General features: G+C 47.9%; 1 protein-coding gene and 1 pseudogene across 3 annotated transcripts in view; one reads left to right on the top strand and one right to left on the bottom strand.

Moving 5' to 3' along the window:
- The window catches only part of Cars1 (cysteinyl-tRNA synthetase 1), a 42,899-nt gene that overhangs the window by 8,780 nt on the left and 13,892 nt on the right, over positions 1-20,227 (bottom strand). For all 3 annotated transcript variants that reach the window (XM_028871046.2, XM_037208817.1, XM_037208818.1), the window contains 10 exons: positions 9,624-9,764; positions 8,520-8,608; positions 7,041-7,162; positions 4,231-4,343; positions 3,507-3,635; positions 2,981-3,110; positions 2,794-2,897; positions 2,355-2,452; positions 1,831-2,020; positions 1,261-1,329 (listed from right to left, as the gene is read on the bottom strand). In XM_028871046.2, coding sequence (XP_028726879.2) covers positions 1,261-1,329; positions 1,831-2,020; positions 2,355-2,452; positions 2,794-2,897; positions 2,981-3,110; positions 3,507-3,635; positions 4,231-4,343; positions 7,041-7,162; positions 8,520-8,608; positions 9,624-9,764 — 1,185 coding nt within the window. The remainder of the gene's footprint in view (positions 1-1,260; positions 1,330-1,830; positions 2,021-2,354; positions 2,453-2,793; positions 2,898-2,980; positions 3,111-3,506; positions 3,636-4,230; positions 4,344-7,040; positions 7,163-8,519; positions 8,609-9,623; positions 9,765-20,227) is intronic.
- Positions 13,272-14,108, top strand: LOC114694214 (annotated as a pseudogene).

The raw sequence follows: 20,227 nt of genomic DNA, 5'->3' as shown, positions 1-20,227 counted from the left end.
AAAGAAAGCTGGCAACATATTTGTTAATAGGACAGAGGAGCCTTGTATGAATTTCTAAAAAGCCCCAGCAGTGATTCCTATCTGACAAAGTCTAGAAGCCACCACACCAACAGTTCACTCAGACTCAGAGACCTCTTCCTTCACGGGAGCGGGGCTCTCGGTTGACAGCCCTGTGTAGAGGAGGGGCCCCTTGTGCTGCCGTCAGTAGGAAGCAGCTCTGAGACAGCTTTGTCTTTCCATTTGTACTGAGCTACTGTTTGCATTAGCACAGCAGATGCTCCATCTAAATACTGATATACACTGCCTTAATTTTGTAATTAACGAGCACTCTCTGCAGGAGGAGGGTGGAGGGGATCATAAATGAGCTGTCCTCACGTTGCAAAGGACCATTACTGACACGTGGGTCCATCAGCCTACTAGACCTGAAAATGCTGAAGCCAGTTGTGGGCATGGGTCTGTTCTAACAGGGCTTCCTCGCATGCTTAGACTGGCACCTGGATGCTTTATGAGACCACGCTTTCCATTTTCTTGGCACTGGCTGCAGGAACAGGGGCTTGGGCTATGTGGTGGGCTCTGGACTGGTGTGAGAACTGGAACTAGGCTGGCATGGGGTTCTGCCCAGTTCTGAGGGGCAGTGGAATAGTGGGAATTCCCCCAGGATAGCACTGTGGCATGTGATCACATGACCTTTAAGAATGTGCCCAGTGATTATAGCATCCACACTCCATATTCTCAGGTTGAAATACTTGGAGGAAAAACAATCATGTATGTGTACTGAACATGTACCATCATTCCCCAGACCACACAATGTAACCATCTGCACAGCATTTATACCACAGGATTATAAACAACCTAGAGGTAACTAAAATGTATAAAGGAGGACTAAGGCGACAGCTGTTGGTAAAGTGCTACTGGGCAAGCATGAGGACCTGAGTTCGATCCCAGCAACTACATGAAAAAGCCAGGGTGATAGGACATGCTTGTGATCCCAGTGCTGGGGTGCAGACAGGTGAATCCCTGGAGCTTGATGGCTAGCCAGCCTAGCCTAAGAGTCTCAAGTCAATGAGAGACTCTGGCTCAAAAAACAGGGCAGGTGGCTTCTGAGGTTGACCTCTGACCTCTACACACACATACACACACACACACACACACACACACACACACACACACACACACACACACACACAAAGGCAGGCAGGCATGCATACAGAGGGTGGCAGCAGCTGGCCACCTAGGACCCTTTTGGTGCACTCTACTTACATTCAGGTTGGTTCCAGGCCCACCAACTGGGAAACCAAGGGGGCTCTCCTCCTCTATGGCTCCAAAGATCTGAGGGAAGAAACAGACAGGACTCAACTGTGAGTGGGATGAACAAGATGAACAAGAGGTGAGGTGTCACCTATGGCCAGTAGCTCAAGAACTGTCCTGACATCTCTGGGGACAGGTAGCCAAGTGGGTCCCCATGACTGGCTGGGGAGAAGCAGGAAAGAGCAGCATCAAGCCCTATGACCCTATCCCAAGGTGTCTGCATCCATCCATGGTGCACCCTGACTCAGAGTTGCAGCTAAAAGCCACCAGAGGATGACAAGGACAGAAGGGTGAGGTAGGGAAAGTCCCACTGGCCTGGTGTCAGAAATGCTGTGTACAAGATAAGGTCCAAGTCAAGGTCCTGTCACTGGCTTTTGCTTAGCAGGGACCAACAGCTGTGACTACAGATGGCTCTGAGGCTTTAATCACAATTCAGGGAGGCTCCAGCCCAGGATGCTGTCATGCAGCACGAGGCAGCTTCCAGCATCGCTTAGAAGCTAAGTTTCCTGTTGCTGGGCTCACCTTCAGCATGTGAGTGAGGTACATGGCAATGTTCTCCAGCAGCACCCGATTGGGCCTCCTCCTTTCAGCCTTCCTGGCTGCCATGTAGAGGTTGCACTGACTGACCAAAGCCCGCATCTCTTCCATGACAGTGCGGGTGTCGATGTTATCACACAGGGCTTCATGAACTGCTGTCTTCTTGTCAGAGAAGCTGAGCGAGGAAGGGAATGAAGCAGCAGTCAGGCCCGGTGCTCCACCACAGACGTTCTCCAGAGTCCAACAATCAGAGCCACTGCCAACAGCAGGTACTGCACTTCTGACATGTGACAGGGCCTGGCCACGTCATCAGCACAGGACAAGCCATGGTAGAGAGACCCTCAGAAGGCCCAGAACACACACACACACACACACACACACACACACACACACACACACACACCCCACCCCACCCCACCCCAGTCCACCCCACCCCACCCCACCACAGCACACCACACCACACATTCTCTCTCTCTCTCTCTGGCCCCAAGGAAAAGGCTCCACCTTACTTCTTATTGAGCTCCACTTCTTCAGCTTCCCACTTTTCAAACTGGCCAGTGATGTCTACAGGGGCTCGAAGGATGTCTTTCACGTTTAAGAAAAACTCCTGAAGTTATGGAAGTCAAGTTAATGGCATTTGGACAACCTTCTACCTATAGAGACTTGACGTCCTACTGACTGATATCACTTGAGGGGAGATCTATCAGTACAATGCACACAGGTCCAAAAGACACAGAACACTTCTCCTCCCTTGGGACAGAAACGTGACAACTCCCAGGGCAGGAAGCCTGAGTCAGAATGAAATGTCCTACATGTGGACATGGCCTTCACTTTGCAGCTATCAGTTTCAGGAAGTGGCACCAAGTGGCATCACTGTGCCCTGGCTTATATCAGAGGACCCACACCACCTACAATGTCCTCCACCTCCAGCAAGAACTGGGCACTCACGTTCATGAACTTTTCATACTGAAGCGCAGACTCCATAGTGTTGCTGGAATAGTCCAGTGTGTCTTTCCAAGAGTGCATGAGGAATGCCAGCCGCAGCTGCCGAGCTGGGGAGCAGACACACAGCTACTGTTACTCCTGAACAGCTGCTGGTACCCATGTCATGGGCTTCTGCAGGAGCTCTGCTTACCTGAATGCTTCTTTAAGGCGTCTTTAATGGTGATGAAGTTTTTCAGTGACTTGGACATCTTGCAGCCAGCTATCGTCAGGTGGCCCGTGTGCAAAAAGTATCTGACCCAGCAGTCATTCTCAAAGTAAGCCTGAGTACAAAGAGACAGGAGGGAGGCTTGGCTGCTACGGTGCGGCCTCACCTGCCAGGAGGTTCTGGACACTCAATACATGGTGTCTTGCTGTGTGCCCCATGGATGAGGTAGATGCCACCTCTCCTAAGTTGGGCACCTGAGGCTTGAAGGGAATGCCCTGATGACCTGCCAGCAGGATACAACTGGTTTGAACCTAAGCCTGTCTGTTACTGAAGGTCAAGCTGTTACCACTGGGATTGAGACAAAATGATTATGATACAACTCTCCCTCAGCTCCCAAGATGGATGCCAAGTTCATCAGAAGGCTCTTCCTTAGGGTGCTGCTGATATCTCTCCCCAACAGAGCAGGAAGGACATCATGTCCCTTTCTAGCAAGGCAACTGTCTTTACCTACCTCTGACTGCGCCAGCTCATTGTCATGGTGGGGGAAGCGGAGGTCAAACCCCCCACCATGAATGTCCATTGAGGCTCCCAGGAGCGTGCCTGCCATAGCGGAGCACTCTATGTGCCATCCTGGACGACCCTAGAGAGAAGAGACACAGAGGGCCCTGCTGACCACTCCAAACCTGCCCAGGCCTTTATTACTCAAGGAAACGACCTTTAAGCCTCTGAACCTCACTGCAATGGCCTCAAATCTTCACAGGACAGACTAAAGGAAAATCTGTTTATACAGTTCAAAGTCAGTCTCTGTGGCTGCGGCTTAGCTAAAGCCTGGGAATTATTTCTAATCCCCAAGCACTCAACAAGTGGCAAATAGCCACACACACAAGACTTGCCACAAGGCTGTCACACAGCCATCTAGACCTCCAGTGCCAACAACATCAACTTACAGGCACAGACACCCAGAGCAGAAGCCTGAGGCAGCCAATTGCCTTGCACACACTAAGAGATCAGGACACCGACCTGAGAAGAGAAGCTGCTAACTTCGAGGCCCAGCATCCGTGGGCCTACAGCTCTTCACTGCTCCAGAACCAGGTCTGGTCCCAGTAGCACTGTCCATCCTTTCCCAGCATCCACCCCACCACCAGAGCTGCCTGTTAGAGGACTAAGCGAGCTATGTTAGCAGCCTGTGACACTACTCTTTTCACTGTCCCTGCTCCCAACAGTGGCTCACTCACCTTTCCCCAGGGGCAAGGCCAGGACGGCTCTCCTGGCTTGGAGGCCTTCCACAGGGCGAAGTCATTGGGAGAGTGTTTTTCACTGAGGCGGTCAGTGGAGATGCTCAAGTCACCTGTGAATGTGAATGGTTAAGAGAAGAGGGCAGGGTCATTTACAGATGCCTACAGGAGTGTCAGCACCTTACCTCAAGGCCACTCTGTGTGTCTATGGCCAACCTTTCTCTTAACCAGTTAACTTGCAACAGACATGGGTACCAATTGCTGCCTATCAGCTCTTATGTCTGATTCTGAGCTGGGGTCTCAGCCACTGTTGCAGTTCTAGAGACACATCTGCCTCTTCAGCTCTGAACTCCAAGTCTGTAGGAGAGGTCATTGCACTCTGGGCCGAAGCTAAACGGGTGTGTGGCTCACTGGGGCACCCAGGGTCAGCAGCACACATAGCTGCCAGTATGCTGGTTTCCAGAAGTGCAAAGGTGTGGCTGAGATGCACCACTCTGTGGAAGCTGAGATCAGTGGTACACTCCCTCCTGGATTCACAAGGCACGAGGTACACTGGCTAAGGTGTAGCCTCAATCATGAGAGCAGGGTGCCTGCTGGGTGCATTTCCTGCCAGATCCTCTGAGACCCCATGGGGTGGTGGAGGGAACCACTGGCTAGAGGCACCTGAATAGCAGCACACAAGTATAAGGTGGCTGGAGACCCAAGAGAACGGCACTGTCACCAAGTACATGAAGGACCTGCAGATAGAACTGCTGTGGAGATGGAGACTTGGTCCCCAACATTGATGATCAAGCCTATGTTAGATGACTGGATAGAGTGAACACCTTCCTTCCACCTCAAGTTTAGGTCCTGGACTGCAAGGGTCTACCTGATCCTTGCTATTCTAGGCTAACTTGAGATCTAAATGCAGCTCCATCTTTCAGGAACTGAGTGCCTAGGCTTGATGTCCCTGAGCTGTGGTGGAGGGAGGCACTGCTAGGGCATCCTGAAACACCAGCTCCAGATGTGGGACATGTACTGAATGCAGAATGCTTGAGCAGGACTCCTGGCATCACTCCAGGCCCAGAGACAATCACTATTACATTCTGGTGTGCTCATCTGCAGAATGAAAATAATCTTTTCAAGAGGGTTGCAGATAACGAGGCACCCAGGACAGACCTCAGCCTGGCTCTAGCTCCTTCCTGCTGTTCCTCTGCCAGCAAGAAGCATCCAGAACCACAGCTCTCGAGGCTCTACATCATGCTCTTCCAGCTAGTCTCTAGCTGGCAGCCAGGCTTTCCATGTTATTTAATGTGTCTTCGGAGAGCCAGTCTAGCTTACAAAGTCATTCACCAACTGGGCTTTATCTTTCCTCCATTCACTGCTCTTCTCTGCTGTCTGACGGCCCAGCTCATTTCCTTTCTCTCTGCTTATTCACAGCCATGTGTGCTCAGTGGTCAGCATGACACCTGCCTCCCGTGCCTCTGGGCTCCTTTCCTCTGAGGGACTCAGGAGTAGAAACCTCAGGTAGCTTGCCAGTCTCCCACCCTGCAGTGTGGAGGCCCGCACACCTGCACCTTGGTCAGACAATAAGAGGCTTGTTTGGGACTCCTCTCAGACTTCCTTCTGCACCTGGCCTGTGGTCTGGGGCTGGAGAGATAGCTCAGTGGTTATGAGCACTGGCTGCTCTTTGAGAGGACCTGGGTTCAGTTCCCAGTACCCGCACGGTAACTCAAAACCTTTCTGTAATCCAATTTCAGGGGGTCTGACACTCCTACTTTCTAACCTTCTTGGGCACAGGCACACACAGTGCTCAGGCATACATGCAAGCAAATACCATACACATTCAAACCAAAATTTAAACAGGGAAAGATGCTATGATTCCTTCAACCACGTCTGTTAGCATATTAGAAACTTTTGCTCCGCTGTTAACCGCTGCCTCCCAACCTCTCTGTTTCTGTAAAGTATGCAAGGCTGGCTCTCGGCATGGGTCAGTGCACGGCCCTGGAGCCCTCTCAGCTTTATCACCGTGAGTCACCTCTTTAAAACCGAACACTACACCTATCCACCACTGGGCCCGGGATCAATGCTAAACTGGCTTAGCTTCTCTCTTGCCAAGGTTTCCATGTTTTCTGTTGAGCTTCTCAGTTCTGGTATTTCTTTAGAAAGGGCGCCACAGCTGCTATATCTATACAAAGCCTACATTTGTATGGCTGGTTCAACCTCTAGAAACAAGGGGTCAGTGGGAGATATATCTGGCATGAAAGTTACTCCTCATCTTAACAGTGTGCTTTCCCAACCTCGGGTTTTGTGAGACTGTCCTTAGCTTCAGTGGGTAAAGACTTCTGAAAAGTGTTTTCATGCAGTTCTGCCTGATCCAGGAAGACACTGACACCTGTGTTTAAAATACTTGGAATAAGATCGCCAAACACACATCACTGCACACATATCTAAACCACACACTGTCACAGCAGGGCAGGCTCTGAGGCCCCCGTGTCAGGTGCCCCATCAGAACAGCTTAGGACCAGGCCCAGGGCCTCTGTGCCCAGTGCCTGTCACAGCAGCTGAAGGCCCAGGGCCTCTGTGTCAGGACAGTGCAGTGCTAACCTCTGTTTCTTAAGTGAGTGCTAACCTCTCTGTTTCTTAATTGATGCTGTCTTGAGCAGAAAAGTCCTGGGACTCCTTTAGGGGAAGCAGCCTGCTCTCCATGTGCCTGTGGAGTGTACATGGGCACCCACCATGACCAAGAAGTAGAGACCTGGTGCAGGCCGTGAGTGAGGAAGAGCAGCTTAGCTTTGCTTCCACACCGCATGTGCTCTGTGAGCTCTTACCTTCCCCTTCCTGAAGAGCTTTCTGGTCCCCAACAGCCTCAGGCACCAGCTTCCCATAGGAGTGCTTTTCACTAGCAGCAAACTTGGCTGTGTCAAAGTAGACGGACCCATTTGAAGCATAGCTGGAAACAAGAGGAAAGGGGTCTCAGACATACACCACAGCACTGGTGAGGAAGCAAGAAGGGCCGGAAGGGCCAAGGGCCAAGGCCACCAAGCCTCTGCTTTCTGCAGCTGGCCAGAAGCCCTAGTTTCATGAGCTGAGAAGGAGAAACAGGGATGCCTCCTGAGGCAGAGGTGGCTGGCCTCAGTGTCAGGTAGGGTGTCCCTCACAGACCCTCTGCTTGGTGTACTGTAGCCATTTGATTACATCCCCACTCGATGGCACAACCCCAAGACACACCTTCTCCTCTCTCTGTCTGCATTCTACTTTGTGATCCTGTCACGGCTCTCCATGTGACTCTAACATATTCTAGCACAGAGGAGTGTCCTCTCTGACCCAGGCTGGCCACTTGGCTGGACCAGTGTCTCCTGCTGCCCTGCAGCCATTGGTCACGAGGGGTGAGGGAGCACCGTCTCTTCGGAGGTAGCTCTGTAGCAGGCACTGTGAACACTCCTCTCTTCTCTAGCCTGTGCAGCCAACAAGTAGAGAAGTGACCTGAGGCCAGGTCCGGGAATGCAGTCAGCCGGTGCCTAGGGCTGCCTGCAGCACCAGGGTCCCATCCAGAACTCCCTTTAAGGAGCCTCTGGAAAGGCTAATGTTAGTGATGTGGGAAAGCTTCCAGTTGTCAGACATGCTAGAGCAGCAACCCTGAGCTTGGTAGTGTCTACACTGAAATCACAGCCACCAATAGGACACACACTCATAAAGTGTCTAAATGGTACTTTGGGGCCCTGCAGGGTCCAAGCTTACGATCATGCCATTCTGGCCCCAAAGACCTATGGTCATCACTGTCAAGCTTCCAAGCAGATATGAGACCAGGTATTCCTGATTAACGTCCAGAGCCACTCAGAAGAATTCTCATTGCTCAGATGGCATGATGTTCCACACCCTGGCTGGTTTAGCAGGAAAACAGACAGGGCAGACAGAAAGACCTGGTCCTTTCCTGCCTGGGGCCTGTAGGGGGAGGAGCCTTAGGACACCTGAGCATGGGCCTCTGGGCAGTCATGAGGACCATGACAGTGCTTTCAGAGAATGGCTGTTGGGAGCTAGCTTGTGGCCAGTTCTGCCTCTCCAGCTTGCTTCCTGACTCAATTTTCCCAGTTTCAAAGCTTGTGACAATGGCATGGACTATGTATGTCGTGAACCAGGCAAGGGCTTCATCCTTAAAGCAATCCAAGTTCCTTGCAGCAGAGCTGGAGTGAAGTGCAGAGTTAGGCCAGGTTCAGGGCTGAGGAGTGAGGTGTGGCCTCCGCACCTAGACTCTCTCTTCCCATGGAGCTGTGTGGCCTGGCAGGGGAGGGGAGGTTTCTCATGCTCACCCATAACCATTGTCCACAATCTTTTGGACGAAGTTCACAATCTCTGGTACATACTCGCTGACCCGGGTCAGGACATCAGGAGGGAGAACCTGCGGGGACAGAATCTCAGCGCTTTCTCCCGGCCAGTCTGAAAGCCTCAGCCTCCACTGAGCACACTCCCTGGAAAGTGTAGGACTGTCAGAACCGACAGCACAGACGTGGCATCCCTGCTACTCGGGGGACCAGGGCAGGAGAATCACAAGTTCAAGGCCCACATGGAAAGCTCATCGAAACCCTGTTTCAAAATAAAAGGTAAGGGCTGGAAAAATGTTTCAGCAGGAAAATAGACATATGGCAGACAGAAAGATCTGGTCTTCCCTGTCTGATGCCTGCAGGGGAAGAGCCTTAAAACAGCTGAGCATGGGCATCTGGGCAGCCATGAGGACTGTGACAGAAACCTGTCCTGCCTTCTGGGAGGCCTACCCAGTTGATCCTATTTGTTTGCTTATCTTTTTTTTTTTTTTTTTTTTTTTTTTTTGAGACAGGGTCTTTCACAGAGATCTACCTGCCTCTGCCTTCCAAGTGCTGGGATTGAAGGCGGTTCATTTTTTATTTTATTTATTCTTTTATTTTCTTGGTTTTTCGAGACAGGGTTTCTCTGTGTAGCTTTGGAGCCTATCCTGGAACTCACTCTGTAGCTCAAGAAATCACAGAGACCCATCTGCCTTTGCCTCCCAAGTGATGGGATTAAAGGCGTGAGCCACCACTGCCTGGAAGGCTGTTTATTTTTGAGGCAGGATCACACAACACAGTTCAGACTGGCCATGAACTTGAGATCCTCCTGCCTCCTGAGTGCTAGGAACACAGGACTGCTTCCACAGCCGGCTTCCACCCCAGGTTTCTGACGTCTTTTCTAGGCAGTCCTAAGCACCAGGCATGGGAATACACATGAAAACACTAAAACAAGGAGAAGAAGTATCTCCTCACCCCTCATTCAAGTTCACTCACTGATCTTGCAAAATGAAGACACCGTGGATCACAGGCTTTGTGGCTTTACCAAAATCAGAACGTGGAAAGCAGGGCTTGGCCTAAGAAAGCAAGGACGAGGCAATCCAAGACACTCACATTCAGGGCTTCCATGTCTTTGTGGAACTCTTCTTCCCAGAACTTGGGCAGTTTGGAGAAAATAGAATTGTCAGTCACCTCGCTGCCACCTGTGGAGTCCAGCCAGTCAGAGAGCAAGTCCTTTGCTTCTTCCAGCAATACCTAAGAGAAAGGATAGCCACACATGGGCTAGGTTTCATGCAAGCACACACAGATGGTAGGAACCGCTCAGTGCCCTGAGGTCAAAGCCAGCCTTGCAGAGAAGGATCCATGAGCTGCCATCTCCCACTGTTGGTGTGAAACATGTTCCAACTGTACTCATGTGGGGTGAGAAAAGGGCTGTCCTCGCCCTTCTAGGATGAATGTCTTGAGCACGTTACCTTCAGCAGTGTCACGCTGTGAGGCCATTGGAGTCTGCACTCTATCACAGGAGCACAAGGCAAAGAGCAAAGGGAAGACGGACAAAGAGCAGATGACCTGACAGATCAAGGGCACCAGGGAGGACAGAGGGCTTGGGACACTGGCAGGAAGGATGCAGGGAGCCACACAGGCTGCCACTGCTGTCAGCGTTCCTGGAAGTAGCAAGGTGGATCTCTTCAGGGTACTTACTCTTCCCCACGTGAAGGGGCAGGGGATACAGAAGAGGCAAAAGCAATCTGGGTGCAGTGGCTTGTGCCTTTACTTTAAGCACTAGGGAGGCTGAGGCAAGAAAAATGCTATGAATTTCAGGCCAGCCTGCAAGATCCTGCCTCATAAACAAACAAACAAAAAAATGAGGAAGCCAGTTGTGGTAGCATGCTTTTAATCCTAGTACTTGGGAGGCAGAGGCAGGAGGATCTCTGTGAGGTGGAGGCCAGCCTGGTCTACAGAGAGAGTTCCAAGACAGTTGGGGGGCTGGAGAGATGGCTCAGAGGTTCAGAGCACTGGCTGCTCTTCCAGAAGTCTTGAGTTCAATTCCCAGCAACCACATGGTGGCTCACAACCATCTGTAATGAGATCTGGTGCCCTCTTCTGGCCTGCAAGCATACATTCAGAACACTGTATACATAATAAATAAATAAATCTAAAAAAATAAAAAATTCACTTTAAGCTGGGCGGTGGTGACACATGCCTTTAATCCCAACACTTGGGAGGCAGAGGCAGGTGGATCTCTATGAGTTTGAGGCCAGTCTGGGCTACACACAGAGTGAGTTCCAGGACAGGCACAAAAACTACACAGAGAAACCCTGTCTCGAAAAACAAAAACAAACAAACAAACAAAGAGCTAGTTGGGGAAAAACCTAAGCTAAGGCCAAACTTCCATAATTAATAATAAGTCTCCATGTCATTATTTCTGAGCTGCCGGCCCAAAAGAAAGTTCAACTGCAACTAGAAGTCACCTAAAATTGACTGAGACCAGAAGGGCGGGACAGAGCTGGGCCTCTGCCAGGAATCCCAAGGGAGGAAAGGAAGCAGCAGGAGTCCAGGGAAACACCGAAAGGACTTGTCAGAACTCAGGTGACAGCTTGCAGGCTGGCACTGCATGCATACTTGGGCATCGTATGAGACAGCAGAAAGCCACCAGATTGTCTTTAGAAGGAGGAGCTAGACCGAAGACACAGGAAAATAATTTATAGGAGAGCGTCCTGTCCTCAGTTCCTGCTGACATGGGGAGCTGGCAGCCAGTAGGGCAGTCCTGGGGCTCAGAGAAAAGTGTACCCAAGGAGCACCTCCTGCAAACCCTCTGAGACCACACCGAAATGGGCACTATTGTAAGCAGTCAACAGCTGGGCCTCCCACTAGAACTCTCAAACAGAGAAGACGCAGAGGCTAGTCACACTCCATCTTGTCCAGGGGAAAGCTGGCTCCATGGGTGGCCCATCCCCACAAAAGTGGGTGTCATCAAAAGCTCATCCATTCAAAGATCATGGCACCAAAGCCAGTATGTGGCCTGAAGCCTACACTGACAGTGTTCTTGGGAGCTCTGGAAAGGCAGGCCACTGAGCCCAGCCAGCACCCACCAGCAGGGGCTCAAGGGAACACCAGAAATCTGCACTTTTAAAAAAAGGTTCATTTTTATTCATGTGTATGCACCTGCCATGTGAGTATAGGGTATAAACGGGGGCCAGAAGGGAGCATCAGATGCCCTGGAGCTGAGTTAAAGTCGTTGTGAGTCCCCGTGTGGTGCTGGGAACCAAGCTTACTCTTTTTTTGTTGTTTTGTTTTTTTTTTTTTGAGACAGGGTTTCTCAGTATAGCTTTGGAGCCTGTCCTGGAACTCCCTCTGTAGATCAGGCTGGCCTCCAACTCACAGAGATCCGCCTGCCTCTGCCTCCCAAGCGCTGGGATAAAAGGTGGTGGCGCACGCCTTTAACTCTCAATTTACTCTTAACTACTAAGCCATTTCTCCAGCCCAGAAACCTACATCTAACAGCTACAGGAGACAGGACCAACGGATGCTCAGGAACTCATCAAAGTGAATCTGACTTCAGTGACGAGAGACTGAGGTGCAAGGGTGCAGATGGCTGAGACACCTAACAGAAGCTTGAGAAACAAGAGACCACAGTGTGTGGCTAGGAGCTGGGCGGGAACACTGTGTTCTGACCTGTACTACTTGGAAGCCCATAGCACAGCAACCACAGAAGAGGCCAAAAGAAACCAAGACACTGGGCCTCACACTGTAATTCCAGCACTTGGGAGACTAAGGAATGCGAACAGAAGTTAGCCTGGGCTACACTGATTTTTAAGGTAGACTGGCTGAGATCACTCCGCAGACAGAAAGCAGGAGGTTAGTTTCAACAGCTGCTGTGGGCCGCAGAAATATAAGAACTCAGCTGGTTATGGCAAAGTCACTACCTGAAGGGATCAAGGAATTCTTTCAGAGGAAGCCAAATTCCAAGGAGCATTTGGTGTTATTTGGCTTGATATACATGATTTATGAAAATCATGTGTGCCTTCATAGTTTTCCCAATTGATTTTTCCCTAAGAAAGACTAACAGTGTGGATTGATCACTCTCTGGATATACACATTCAAGGTATTTGGAGAACAGCCTCAGGAAAGGCTTCCTCTGAAATCAGATATCTCCCTCAGCCACTTTCAATGACTAACAGTAATAACAGTCCACATGCTAGTCTCCTGACTTAAGGTAAATTTCACAAGGACACACCACCTAGGTCAGGTGGACGTTAATAGCTTTACAAAATGTAGCTAGGACCCTCCTTTCTGACAGTCTTATTAACTTCATTGACCTTTAACTCCTTATCTAACCACTTCTACGAATATTTAGATAACCTTCTGTGTTGATAGCTATGCTCAGCCAGAACCCCAATTCAAGCCTCCCTGTAATTATCGTCATTGGCAGCATCCGGCCAGGTCCATCCCCAGATGGAGGAAAGTACCTTATCAGAGATACCTCTGTACCCTCTAAATAACAGACTTAAGCATCCAGACTACCCATTTTAGAAGGCCTGGCGGATGTGCCAATTAAGCTTAACTTCCTCCTATCTCAAATCTTACCTTTAGTTCCAGATGTCCCTTTAACTATCACCAGAGGCATCTAGCTGTACACAGGTTGCCTAGCAACGGAGCACACCTTTCCCCACCCTGCAGAAAAGCGGCAGATAGCTTGGACAGATGGAAGCCAAAGGAAAAAAGAAGACAGTTTTATTTTCTCCCATTGACCTAGCAACTTACAGATTTTTAACATTTTCTACCAATCACGGTTAAGATTACAGTTGAGGGAAAGCAGCAGCACCAGATCCAAGATGGCGGTCAGCAGGAGGCTGATGAAGGACAACCCTCTGTACAACAAGGGGACCTTTAGAATTGAAATCAACTTTCCAGCAGAGTATTCATTCAAACCACCCAAGACCACATTTAAAACCAAGATCTATCATCCTAACATTGATGAGAAGGGGCAGGTCTATCTGCCAGTAATTAGTGCTGAAAACTAGAAGCCAGCCACCAAGACCGACCAAGTAATCCAGTCCCTCATAGCACCGGTGAATGACCTCCCAGCCTGAGTACCCACTCCGGGCTGACCTAGCTGAAGAATACTCTAAGGACTGTAAAAAAATTCTGTAAGAATGCTGAAGAGTTTACAAAGAAATATGGGAAAAGCGACCTGTGGACTAAAATCTGCCGAGTGATTCCAGCAAGTTTGAGCAGAGCCTGGAGCCGTACACAGATACCCCGCAAAGCAGGACTCTGGAAAATTGACACAGGCCACCACCTGGCGTCCACTTGTGGCAGTTACTAACTTTCTACAGTTTTCTTAATCAAAAGTGGTCTAGGTAACCTGTAGAGAAGGATTAAAAAATTCCGATGTTCTTAAAAAAAAAAAAAAAGATTACAGTTGAGCACATAAGATCCCTCTTCTTAGATATTACCTGAATTTAGCCTTTAGTTAATTCATTAGTCTCTTCCCTTTTGGACTGCAAATGATAGTTAACAATTATTGCCCCTCTATGTGATTCTTATCACCCCTCCATTGACACTGGAAACCTGGTGGTCACTGCCTGAGGAAAATTCTTACCTGCCTTTATGACTCCAAAGAATTTAAGCCTGGTGACCTTGCTCGAACAAGGGGATTGCTATTGCTTGGGTTTATAACTGGACTCCTGAGAGACTTGGGGAGAATGGAGAGATGGAGAACGGAGAGGGAAAAGGAGGATTTTGTCCAGAGAGAATGGGGGTGTGTGTGAGATGGAAGATGAGGAAGAGTCAGATGGGGAAGTACTAGCTGGTTAAGAACGAGATGATAAGGACCTAGATGAGGCAGAATTAAGAAGAGAGAATTAAGATAGAACTTAAAGGAGCAGTAGATGAATATAGAGAGAAGTCAGGCAAGAAAGGAGCTAAAAGGGAATAGAAGCTTATATAGAGAGAACTGACACAGAATAATAAAGTGTATGGACAAAGGAGTTTCCTGTGCATAGATTCATTTCTTTTCATCAAAGATTAATTATCAGCTGGTTGTAGATTCTTCCCAGACCCTGGGAGGGGACTATTGAGGGGCTGGACCCCCACAGTCCTCGATACCTGGCGCCATGAACAGACTTAACTGTTTAGGTACTCGGGGACTGATAGGAAGTAAGGTTTGGAGCATATCCAGGGAGAGAGGTGTCGCTTCACAGAGGGTTGCCCAGTTAGAGGCTCAACTCTCAACTCTTGTGAGGTATGATTTTTGGAGACCTCTGGAGTATCAGCTACAATTAGTCCTCACTGAAGGATGCTGCAGATCCCAGGGACACCAACCCCCCACTCCCCGAGTTTGGAGCGGTGAGTAACCATGAATTACGCCCCCACCCCCACCCCCAAATAGAATGAGTCTGAAGAGAAAGAGCTTCTGATAGAAGTTACAGGACACAGGCTTAAGACAAAAGGCATTTCAGTCAGCTCCAGTCTGTTTACAGGCTTAGATAAGGAAGCAACAGACTATTTTAATCCCATAAGGCCTCCTAAAAAACATAAGGAAAGACTTAGGGGACTTCTTAAAGCCGCTGACCTTATAGAATGGATTTACTGGCAGACTATGATAAGCAGCAGAGATTCTAATTCCTCCCTTTTAGGGAGAAACCTGCCGTTATTTCTTTGGGGTCTTGTAAGGAGGTAACACAATATTATCACACTATCAGAGCTCCTGAGATGTAAACTAGAGCTAATGAAGTTCACTATGTTCTCCATAGAAGCAGCAGTGTCCTGCTACAGCCTTTTTGTTGTTGTTGTTGCTAAAACTATTGGAATCTAAGGGCTAATTTGAGCCCTAAACTTCTCACTCCAGCAACCTTCATTTAAATAACAATGCAAGCTTCAGAGCCAGAGCCTGTTTAAAAACTTATGGCAACTCCCAGGTCTCCTAAAAGTGTCTTTCTCTCTCTCTTTCCTCTTTTTTTTTTTTTTGGTTTTTCGAGACAGGGTTTCTCTGTGTAGCTTTGCGCCTTTCCTGGAACTCACTTGGTAGCCCAGGCTGGCCTCGAACTCACAGAGATCCGCCCGGCTCTGCCTCCCGAGTGCTGGGATTAAAGGCGTGCACCACCACTGCCCGGCTTCTCTTTTCTCTTTTTTCGAGACAGGGTTTCTCTGTGTACCTTGCGCCTTTCCTGGATCTCGCTCTGTAGAGCAGGCTGGCCTCGAACTCACAAAGATATACCTGCCTCTGCCTCCCGAGTGCTGGGATTAAAGGTGTGTGCCACCTGATGTTTTGTTGAGACTCCAAGGATTCATAATTTTGCTCTGACAAAATTTACCACTGTTATACTGCTAACATGTCTAAGATTTTGTCTATTAAGAAGGTTCTTATAAGCTCTAGGAGATCAGAATTTGCCAATGCTCACAAGCCAAGAAGGACTGGGAGGAATGCAACTTAACTACAGTTTTTATCTCCCACTTACAAAATTTCTTTTTCTTCTCTGGGGTGGAAAGGAGCCTTCCCTCTCCCTGGCCTGGTATCCCCTTCTCTCATGTGCTAACCACACATTTAATATTCCATAGATACACATAAGAGAAAAGGTTTCCTCTTTAAAACTCCTTGGCTGCATGTTCTACCATGAATACAAATTATATTTATTTCCAGCAGAAATTCTAATCATTTAAAGAGTTACAGATTTTCATCCTCTGGACCACGGACATGCTGTCTAGCTGCAGATCTGCATTCCATCCTCCGGCCCACACAGATGTGTGGTCCGGTCCGGCTCAACCCTGCATCATGCTCTCTAGCCCATGAGGCAGAAAACTCTGCTATACTGCATATCTCACAGAGCCTGAAACAGCCTGTGCTTCCTGGGTTTCCACTGCATTCCGGGCCTCAAGACTCTCACAGCTTCACCCCCATATCAGCAGGAAATAACCATGAGAGACTTCTACAGCCCCACTGTCACCTCTTTTTCTGAACTGAACTCTCCAGCCTAGGGACTGAACTGCCCTAAAATAATGTTCTATTACTAATTGTATAAATTCTGCCCATGATCCTGAATTGTATGTACTAGCAGACATTCTCCTTATGTATTTATGACAACTGTTCCGTATGTAAGTCTTGCTATGTATACCCTGACATAGGTTATTACTGTTTTTCATAACTAGTGGTTTAATTAATATTCCATTGATTACAAATTTAAATTAGATAAGCTTCAGCTGCAGCCTTGGTCCCACAGGTGCTCAGACTAACTCAGGTAACTCTTTAACTGTGCCTCCTTAAAATACAGGTTAACCAAATTTATACCACTAACCAAAGATTAATAGAGTTAATGTTCCAAACTAACCATTTCTTTTTGACAAGTCACAATCATAGTATTCAGACACTTTTGACCATATTATGCTATACTAGCTAATGATAGATTTTATGTTACTCCTCTGCTCCCTTACAAGGTCAGAGATGTTCTAACTATATATAACTATACCCAACAGATGGCTAAACTAATTCTCAGCCTGTCATCTATATAAACTATTGATTATAAATATATATAGTACTGATACAATATTGATTAAATATCAATATTAATCATTACATATCATTTTCATGTCATCTCCAAATTTAAGTTTATCTACATATTCATTGCCCTAGAGAGAATTAAACATTTTCCTTTTTTTCTAAACGAAAAAAATGGGAACTGCTGTGGGACACAGAAATATATCATAAGAACTCAGATGGTTATGGCAAAGTCACTACCTGAAGGGATCAAGGAATTCTTTCAGAGGAAGCCAAATTCCAAGAAGATTTTGGTGTTACTTGGCTTGTTATATATCAGCTGTCTTCTGTTATGAAAATCATGTGTGCCTTCATAGTTTTCCCAATTGATTTTTCCCTGAGAAGGGCTAACAGTGTGGACTGATCACTCTCTGGATATACACATTCAAGGTATTTGGAGAACTGCCTCAGGAAAGGCTTCCTCTGGAATCAGATATCTCCCTTAGCCACTTTCAATGATTAACAGTAATAACAGTCCACATACTAGTCTCCTGATTTAAGGTAAATTTCACAAGGACACACCGCCTAGGTCAGATGGACGTTAATAGCTTTACACAACGTAGCTCAGACCCTCCTTTCTGACAGTCTTATTAACTTCATTGACCTTTAACTCCTTATCTAACCACTTCTACGAATATTTAGATAACCTTCTGTGCTAATAGCTATGCTCAGCCAGAACCCCAATTCAAGCCTCCCTGTAATTATCGTCATTGGCAGCATCCGGCCAGGTCCATTCCCAGATGAAGGAAAGTACCTTATCAGAGATACCTCTGTACCCTCTAAAGAACAGACTTAAGCATCCAGACTACCCATTTTCGAAGGCCTGGCGGATGTGCCAATTAAGCTTAACTTCCTCCTATCTCAAATTTTACCTTTAGTTCCAGATCTCCCTTTAACTATCACCAGAGGCATCTAGCTGTACACAGGTTGCCTAGCAACAGAGCACACCTTTTCCCACCCTGCAGAAAAGCGGCAGATAGCTTGGACAGATGGGAGCCAAAGGAAAAAAGACAGTTTTATTTTCTCCCACTGACCTAGCAACTTACAGATTTTTAACATTTTCTACCAATCACATTTAAGATTACAGTTGAGCACATAAGATCCCTCTTCTTAGATATTACCTGAATTTAGCCTTTAGTTAATTCATTAGTCACTTTCCTTTTGGACTGCAAATGATAGTTAACAATTACTGCCCCTCTATGTGATTCTTATCACCCCTCCATTGACACTGGAAACCTGGTGGTCACTGCCTGAGGAAAATTCTTACCTGCCTTTATGACTCCAAAGAATTTAAGCCTGGTGACCTTGCTGGAACAAGGGGATTGCTATTGCTTGGGTTTATAACTGGACTCCTGAGAGACTTGGGGAGAACGGAGAGATGGAGAACAGAGAGGGACAAGGAGGATTTTGTCCAGAGAGAATGGGGGTGTGTGTGTGTGAGATGGAAGATGAGGAAGAGTCAGGTGGGGAAGTACTAGCTGGGTAAGAACGAGATGATAAGGACCTCGATGAGGCAGAATTAAGACGAGATAATTAAGACTTGGTCCCTGATGGTGGTGCCATTTGGGGAGGTGGAAGTTCATCAGTGGGGGTGGGCTTTAGGAGTTTATAGAATCACTCCACTTCCAGTTTGCTCTCTCAGTTTCCTGCTCTGGCTCCCTGTTGCCATGCCTCGCCCATCATTATGGACTTCCCTTCTGGAAACATAAGCCATCACTCTGCACCACACTCCCAAACTCCTTCCTTAAGTTGCTTTTGTTCATGGTGGTTTATCACAGGAACAGAAACGTAACTGCTACAAGTAGCAACGGACAACTGGAGATCCACATTTTTCTTTTAATGTGCATTGGTGTTTTGCCTGCATGTATGTATGTTAAGGGCGATGGTTGCCCTGGAACTGGAGATACAGACAGTTGTGAGCTGCCATATGGGTGTGAGGAATTGAACCTGGAAGAGCATCCAGTGCTCCTAACCACTGAGCCATTGTCCAGCCCTAAGAGATCAACATTTTAAAAAATGTTCTTTAAAGTAGCTCCAAAACAGTCATGAAAAGGTGCTTGGTAACACATGCCATCAATGAACTCAAATTAAAACACAGCAGAGCCAGGTGGATCTGTGAGTTCTAGGCCAGCTTACTCTACATAGTGAGTTCCAGGACAGCCAGGGCTAAAGAAAGGTCTTGTCTCAAAATAAAATACAACACAGCACAGGGGCTGGAGAGCACTTGCTGCTGAGCCATGATGACCTAAATTTGAATCTCAGCACCCATAACAGGTAGCTCACAACTGCCTGTCACTGAAGATCCAAGGGACTGGACTCCCTCTTCTGACTGCTGCACAAACATGCACACATACCCAAAAGTAAGTAAACCCAACCCAATTCCCATAAGCCCCACACCTACGATGGTGGCAGAGTCTTCTAGACTCTGCTGATGACACTGCAGTGGGGACTCTCTCAAGGCCAGTGGAGCTCAGAATGGTGCCAACACTTTAGAAGACAGTTGGAAGCTTCGAAAGAAATAAGCATTCATTTGCCGAATGATCTGGCAAGCACATTCACTGTTATTTATCCAAAAGAGCTGAAAACTTAGGTCCACACAAAGCCCACACACAGCTGTCTATAGCAGCTCTATTCCTAACTGCCAGACCTGGAAGCAAGACACCATTCAGATAAATGAATGGGTGCATCTAGACAATAGGATATGGAATATTACTCAGTGCTAAAAAGACATGAGCTATGAGGCCACGAAAAACTTAGAACACAGATTTCTAAGAGAAGCAGCGGTACTGTGAAATAATTACACAACACTCGTCTCTAGTTTCTTACACAAAGCCTCTAACTAGTTTGGAATTTCCTGGGTGAAGGAGCACCTTTTGTTCCGTTGAGGGCACAGCCTTGAAGTGGGGTCTGCTTCTCAAGAGAGTTCCAGCCACCAAGGTCACGAAAGGGGAGGATGGAAGGCTGAGCTGACTATCAGTGGCTGTCCACAGACTGATCAAGCACACCTGCATCATGAAGGCTCAAAGAAACCAAAGAAAGTGGGTTGTGGTGGTCACATGTGCAATTCCAACAGGAAGCTGAGGCAGGAGGATAATCAGTTTGAAGCTAGACTGGACTGTGAAAAGACCCTATGTCAATAAATAAAATCAAAACAACAAGAAGAAAAACTCCACAAAAAAGC

The sequence above is a fragment of the Peromyscus leucopus genome, chromosome 1 (genome assembly GCF_004664715.2).
Source record: "Peromyscus leucopus breed LL Stock chromosome 1, UCI_PerLeu_2.1, whole genome shotgun sequence".
Classification (NCBI taxonomy): Eukaryota; Metazoa; Chordata; class Mammalia; order Rodentia; family Cricetidae; genus Peromyscus; species Peromyscus leucopus.
This window is presented reverse-complemented; position numbering and strand designations above follow the sequence as displayed.